General features: G+C 44.1%; 1 protein-coding gene across 10 annotated transcripts in view; it reads left to right on the forward strand.

The window, feature by feature from the left end:
* Positions 1-7,976, forward strand: part of LOC137439047 (protein phosphatase EYA1) — a 267,871-nt gene that overhangs the window by 31,391 nt on the left and 228,504 nt on the right. For 8 of the 10 annotated variants that reach the window (XM_078767698.1, XM_078767695.1, XM_068134674.2 and 5 more), the window contains one exon: positions 4,539-4,611. In XM_078767698.1, coding sequence (XP_078623824.1) covers positions 4,579-4,611 — 33 coding nt within the window. In that variant the 5' untranslated portion in view covers positions 4,539-4,578. Of the gene's footprint in view, positions 1-1,453; positions 2,409-4,538; positions 4,612-7,976 lie in introns of those variants that run through there. The other 2 variants (XM_078767696.1, XM_068134676.2) reach the window with 2 other exon arrangements.

Below are 7,976 nucleotides of genomic sequence, written 5' to 3' on the forward strand. Positions count from 1 at the left end.
ATATTATATATATATATATATATATAATGTCTGGGTGGGTAGTGATTATGTAGAGCAGAATAGAGCTGAGTAGGTAACATGCTTCGAGGTGTCGCGGTAAGGGAAAACTACCTGTAATAAGTTCATGTGTAGGCGTTTTGTCGGGTAAGGAGTATACTTGTGAATCTACCAGGAGGTCCGTGTGTTAAGTAGAGTTAGGGATTAAAGAGTAGCACCCCTATGTGTCCTCACCTGGTTAGCCAAACCTTTCCTTTCCTTCCTTTCCTTTCCAAACCTTTCCGACAGGTCCTTAGCACAACACTAAATAACGCCCTTCCCTGACATGACTTAGGAAGAAACCAGGCCAGGACACCGCCGCATGGCCGCCGGCATTTACACCTCTGACAGGCCTATCCACCTTGAGTACCACGCCCAGGAGGGCTGTGATCGGTTGGCGCGAATGGACATGGAAGGCGCGAAGCGGGTCGACAAAGGGCGGGAAGTTACGAGGCTCTGGTTGGTTGCCGCGCCGAGTCTGATGTCACCACCGGAGGTTATAAAAAGAACGCGCGGTACTCTGCGCGCAGATTCCTGGCCCTGGCAGTCCCGGTGCGATCTCGAGTGGGGAGAGTCCTGTCCCTGGTTGCGTTGGTTCGTAGTTCACGGCCTGAGTTGACCAATAGTTGAGTTTCTCTCTTGGTGTTTGGACATCTACGCTCGTGCTCTGGCAGTCTCTAGCGGCACTCGGTTTTCTTCGTCTGGCGCAGCCCAAGTTGAGTCATGGCCCGTGTGGAGTTCGCTTGCTTTTGACCTCGTTTGGAGTCGCCGGCCTGCGTTGGACGCGCGGTGCTTTTTCGTGGTGCTGGGAGCGGTGCTCGATGCTTTTGAGTTTGGAGCGAGGGACCTCGTGGTGTGCGATCGGCGCTTGTGGAGCTTGGAGCGAGGCCTCGTGGGTACATCGGGGCCGAACGGAGCCGTGTTGGACGGCAGCTAAAGACAAGACGACAAAGACCAGATAAGCCCGAGCTCCGCGGTTACACTTTACATAACGAACGTGTTATTTTGGTAGTTCATAATCCCTCGTCTGTATTTGATATCTGTGTGTGGGATCCCAAATTAGGAATTAGGTTTATCGTCACATTTTCCTGTCCTTGCTTTTATTTAAATAAACCCTTGTATTATTTTCTGTATATATTCCTGAACGCAGTTTTCCGTGTGATTTATTTAATTTCCAGCAGCATTGGAGACGCCCCGAGAACAGGTAAGACTGCAAGGGGTCTCGCCGCTCCCCTCCATCCCGCGCGCTTTGGTGTAGCTTTTGGGTTCCGGAGTCCGCCATTGAGGTTTCGCCTCAGGGGCTAAGGCCTTCGCGATCGGCATCCGTGACCGCCTGATATTAATCAAAGACGGTCACGTGACGATATATATATATATATATATATATATATTGCTACGGTTTTGAGATTTGCACATATTGATCATTAAAGGTTAAAGGGTTGCCCCCCATAGTTAGTCCACGAGCAACACGTAGGCCACCTGTAGTATTAGTTATGTCATAGTATGTGTAAGTATAGGCCATTTCCCCTAGTAATATCTGCGTTGTGTAAAGACATGAGTTTAGGTCCCCTTTCATTTTTGCGTCCACCCTCCAATTCCACCTCTATGGGCATAATTGATCCCGCGCCCCATTTGGCTGACCCACTCAATTTGTTACGCTTTGGCTGCCCGCAGCATTTGTTACGTTTTGGCTGCCCGCAGCATTCGCTGCCCTTTGCTCGCTCACTAGTCGAGTAACACGAGGTAGGCCTAAGAAGGAGGAGCGCGGGGTCGGGGTGGGGCGGCGTCAAGGCGGAGCGTCAGAGGCGATGACGGTAAGAGCCACCAGCCAACCAGGGCTCTAACGGCATTGCGTGACAGGGTGTGGTAAGGCACGTCTGGTAAGTGCTAGAAGGTTCGCGGGGTGTGCCTATATAAGTGATTGCACAAAGCCCTTGAACAGGACTGCACAGGACTGATTTGCACGAGAGGGACCTGGTCAGGACTCGCAAGGAGAGAGTGCACGTGAGAGGACTTGTTGATCAAGAGGACTGTGAAGAACTTGATTCGCATTGCTCGCTTTGGAGGCATTGCACTATATCTCGAGTATAACGTACGCGCCAGAGGAAAGGCAGCCAGACGCGCCGGTGGCGAATAGCGCTTACCTCAGCCATGCGAGTGAACGCGGAAATAGCCGCCAGTGATCACCGCTAACCGCCGAAGTCCGCTCCCTACCAAATCGCCCCGTATTAACCTCTGTGTGCCAAACGACACGCGGAGAGCCCCCGCCTTCCCTACTTACCATCTGCACGGGACGAACCGGAGACCGGAGGGAGCTGCACGAGAGCCATCCCTGGACGTGGTGAACATCATCCTGCAGCTGCAAGCCCCGTGTGAGTGTGTCTGTGTGTGAGACAGGCCCGTTTGTCCTGGGTAGTAAGTTATGACTGTTTTAAGGCTGCACTGTGGCCTCTTTTCTCTGAACCATTGTGAATAGTGTAAATAAACCTTGTTATTCCTTTCTTCCCAATTCGATCGCCTTTGTGATTTCTCCATTGGCTAAGCGTGGTACGAATAAGATCGCTAGAACCGGGGTCACCAACTAAATGGCACGGATCACGTGTACGCACCGCTCGGCGTCTCAGCACGCGTGATTCGTGCGGGGATTATTTCCTCGTTTCAGGGCAGCGCGAGTAATTAGGTAATAGTGATTCTAGTCCTAAGACCCTATTTCGCGCTGTCCGGGAAGGACGTCATAGGTCCCGGGTCCCGTCGGCCAGTCAAAGACAAGGGGACTAATCCCCCCTTGGTAAGGGGAGAAGGCCGGCGGCGAGATCCGCAACAATATATATATATATATATATATATATATATATATATATATATATATATATTTATATATATATATATAATTATATTTTTATAATTAAAAATTATTTTATATTATGTGTGTGTGTGTGTGTGTGTGTGTGTATATATATATATATATATATATATATATATATATATATATATATATATATATATATATATATATATATATATATGTTATTTTTCACAATGAACCTCACTTCAATACATTAATTCGTAATCTATCTATAATTCCAGTAATCTCTGTCTGTCTGTCTGTACGTTTGTTTGTTTGTCTGTGACCGCTGTTTCTCGACAACCACGGGTCCGATATACTTTTAACTTGCCAGGTATATTGCTGGGGACCCGAGGATGTGCCTTTTCAAGGTTTCATATTAATCGGACAATTACTTACCGAGCTATGTCCAAAAAACGATTCAACCAATCAGAGAGCAGCGAACGATCGCGTGTGCCGAACGTGGCGGGCACACTCTGCCTCGGATGGCACATTTGAGAGCGTATTCATTTATTTCACGTTTGCAAACTATGTTGGCGTTAAACTATGTTTTACAACTAATAAAAACGAATTTGCGATTCATTCGCTTTCCTGCGCGTTTGTGCACGCGATGGCGATTTCTTTACCAAACTCCGGAAGCCGTTCGCTTTGGACCAAACCATTGCATGTAAATAGAGGGGGGGGATTGTCACCACTCGCAAGCCGTTCGCTTTGGACCAAACCATTTCATGTAAATAGAGGGGGGGGGATATAATTTTAGATATAGATATAGTACGGGCATGCCCTAGTCTATCTATAATTCCAGTAATCTCTGTGTGTTTGTTTGTTTGTACGTTTGTTTGTCTGTGACCGCTGTTTCTCGACAACCACGGGTCCGATATACTTTAAACTTGCCAGGTATATTGCTGGGGACCCGAGGATGTGCCTTTTCAAGGTTTCATATTAATCGGACAATTACTTACCGAGCTATGTCCAAAAAACGATTCAACCAATCAGAGAGCAGCGAGCTATCGCGTGTGCCGAACGTGGCGAACACACTCTGCCTCGGATGGCACATTTGAGAGCGTATTCATTTATTTCACGTTTGCAAACTATGTTGGCGCTATGTTGGCGTTAAACTATGTTTTAAAACTAATAAAAACGAATTTGCGATTCATCGTAACTGCGATATACGACCTTCCGGACAGTGAGGACTGCACTTCCGGCATCCAATCACAGAACGCGTTATTGCGTAGGCGTGGCCGATGTGAGAGCGAGCTGATGCTGAGCCCAGCGCGTGCGCCATTACGGTACGTAATTCGATTTCTTCCGGAGAAAATAATAATTTCTCGATAGAGGGGGGGTATAAATAGAGGGGGGGACCCCGGGGGGATTGTCACTGTACTCGCAAGCCGTTCGCCGTTCGCTTTGGCGTTGCGAATGGACCAAAACATTTCATGGACCAAACCATTTCATGTAAAGCGTTCGCCGTTCGCTTTGGCGTTGCGAATGGACCAAAACATTTCATGAACCAAACCATTTCATGTAAATAGAGGGGGGGATATAATTTTAGATATAGATATAGTACGGGCATGCCCTAGTATGCTCAATAACACTTCATACCTGTTTGATAGCTACAGAGCGGTAATCGATGGATGATGTTTGTTTTTGTTTTCAGCCAAAATTGCAGAGCATTCTGAAAGTTCGCAAAAGCAAAGATGGAAAAATCTGAGGATTTGAATGAAAGACCTGTGAGTATTTTGTGACTCTGTTCATTTTTTTCCTTTTTTATATTTTGGTTTGCTATTCTGCAAAGAGTTTGCAAATAAACAATGAAACTGCTAATAACGCAGTGAACTCAGTGGAATGAATTATTGTGGACAAATTGACTTTCGGTTCGTGAAATTATTTTTACTCTTGAGCTAGAGTGTTCGTTTATTCGTTCATTCAATTTACTTATTTATGACTTCACCATTATAATTATACTGCTTTGTCCCAACTGTATCTCAACATGTCCTTAAAATAGAAATGACATTGATATAAAACATCTAATGTCGTGATTACTTTGATCAATGTTATTTGTTGAAGTGTTTTTCATGCATTGATGCTGAAAGGGAAATGTTAATCAAATTTGTATCATTGTGTTAGACGGTATGGAGGAAATGCACCTTCTTTATTAATTATTATCTATTTATCTTGAATCATTTATTGTTGTCTTTTCTCAATGCACTCAATTTTGATTAAAAATAAATCAAAAGTGGATCCAATATTATTGGGAACACCTATCGACCTGACGTTTGATTGTGTTTACTTGTAGCATCTGTGTCTTCGCACTTGTCTCGTCATGGTGTGATTGCAGGTTTTATTCTCTTGCACTCTGTTGTAATATTTTATTTCACCTCGTATTCCATTACAGTCTTTGAACTATGAACCAGGTACTGCAGGAGCCTTAGACACCAATAGTGTGCATACTTACCCATAGGCCAATGGTTCTCAACCCAGACCAATCGGCACACTGCTGCGGCCCAAGTGACATTCTGTTATTAAAAAAAAAAAAACAAGACCGAGAGTCTAACAGCGGCGTAGCCGGGCTTGTTTGATACTTTAGTTGAAGAGGATAGTATGACCTGGGTAGGGATACCAGTTAGCAAATAATGTAAGTATTAAATTATTTTTGAAATACTCTTACTCTCTCATCTGTCTGTCAACATGGGAAGTGAAGAGATTGCATTGAGACACTGGTTTATTCTATATGTTGGTCAGTGAGTCAACAATGAACCAACCATGCACCACTTCAATCCAGTAACTTTGCAGTCACGACAAATGTATTGCAGTGTTATGATTATATTTACTATATTAGTATTATTATTATTGATGTTATTTAATTATTACGAAAACAACAACACACACAACATGCATTTTAAGGCCATTTTCCCTGCTAGAGCGGGGGTTAGCCTATTACGAAAACAACACTACTATATTAAGCAACTTGGGATAATTTGTCCGACGCGGCCTGAAGGTGAAGCATGAAGACATGAGGCCGAAGGCTTATACGTACTGTGTCATTGGAAGACCCCTACCGCTTATGCTTTCGATATTTTATGGTCATTTTAACAATCGGTTTGTTTGTGTTTCACACTGAATGAAAAATGTAAAGGTAGAGCATGGCGATTGTGATATATGACAGGTTCGACGACATGTTCGGCCTGAACGGCATAAATGAAAATGGCAGTGTTTGGAGTCGGGCGTCGTATGCCGTAATGACATCACAGATGTAATCACATCGCATGGACCCCTGTCATGTGACCAGATCCTCAGCTCTGATTGGTGTACGTTTGTGAGGGGCATACATACATACATACATACATACATACATACATACATGCATGCATATGGACAGACAAACACTATGGGCTATGCTGTAAAAAACCTAACTGCTTCAAACAAAGGGAATTGCACTTCTCTCACTGATGCAAGTGTCAAACCAGATTAACTTTAACAGTTAATATAACTTAAACTTGGTTTGCTCATTTAATATGTGTCTGGGAGACTTTTGACAGTGTAGAAATAAGTGTTGTTTCTGAATGTTGATTTGTATCGCATTACTGTCAGATAGCAGATACAAGACATTTCCAAAATGGACACACAGGAAGTAAGTTGTGTGGGTGTGACTTTTTATAATACATGGAGAGGTACAAGTCTGTCCTACTATGGTAAATAGGTCGAGAAGCACCGCTCCAGGCTATCCTGCCAGAGGGCTGGTGGAATAGCCTAAACTGAGTACATATGCACAGTCGCATCTGAGCTTTCTTGTCTGAGTTTTCATCTCGGCCCAGCTATAAACTGTCGTCCTGGTGTTTCTCGGGTGGAGGGATTCATCAATGTGTGTGCTGTCCTTCGGATGAACATTAAACTGCGCGTCCCATCTGCTGGCATTAGTTGGTGGACGTTAATGATGCCACATTGCCACAATGTCCTTCGCAAAGAGTAGGCGAGCTATCACCGGCACCCTGAGAAAAGTACAAATTCCTGCTCTAAACCATAGGGGACACTGCATCAGCAGCACAGCTGTGTTCAAAGCACTGATGCGACCCAGCAGGGATGTGCTGCATATAAAACGAAATGAACCGAGAAGAGAGGTATGTGTTTACAAACGAAGAATGCTTTGGCAAGTTTGCACATAAAATTCCAGTCATAATATATGCTGAAGAGCCAGCATTCTAAACAAAGTTTTCACAGCAGTTTGTGATTTCAATAAATAATTAAATAATCCTCTGAGATTTACGAAGCACACAAGCTGCCTATTCATTCATCTGAGTTTTTGGAAATTGGAAGGTTTTGAGATAATCTGTGGCTGTGACTATCAATTTTTTGCATTGTCACCTCTGCCACCGAAGGTCGATGGAGGTTATGAATTCACTCATGTTATCTGTTTGTTTGTGAGCATGATATCTAAGCTATGTTTGGATTTGTACTGAATGTGGTGGTTGGATGTGTGACAAGGACAAATTAATTAGATTTTGGTGAGGTTCTGGATACAATAATTTTAAAGTCATTCTTCACAGTTAAGGGATAGGGCCAAAAACGATAAATAGCAGGAAATCCCAAAATGTTGTGGACAGATTCAGATGAAACTTGGTGGAAGAGTTGGGTAGTTGACAAGAGCATTCTGATTTGATTTTGGTTGAGGTCCAGATGTAGATCCGGCCTATCGGGGCGATACAAAACATAAACTGTTCAGCCTGGCCAAGGTATGCGCTCTACCGAGTGCTGTTCTAATTTATCTTGTCAAAATCGGGCTTTATGAAAATTATAGGCCAGATTTTGTAAATCTAGCTCAAAATGTCAATGGAAAGCCGATAACATGTTTAATTTTGCTTAGATGACTTTCAAACATTTGATATTTTTGTGGGCACACCACGTACACACGGAGCATGAAGTAAATGAATGAATGATCGTTTTAAAGCCATTTTTCTCCGCTAGAGCGGGGGCTATCCTTGCGGGCCCCATGACAATCATGGTTCCCTGTTTTGAGGCAATGTTTTTATGGCCGGATGCCCTTCCTGACGCCAACCCTTAGTCGCCTCTTACGATGCGCAGGGATACGGTGTACCTA

The sequence above is a fragment of the Myxine glutinosa genome, chromosome 13 (genome assembly GCF_964187855.1).
Source record: "Myxine glutinosa chromosome 13, kmMyxGlut1.1, whole genome shotgun sequence".
NCBI lineage: Eukaryota > Metazoa > Chordata > Myxini > Myxiniformes > Myxinidae > Myxine > Myxine glutinosa.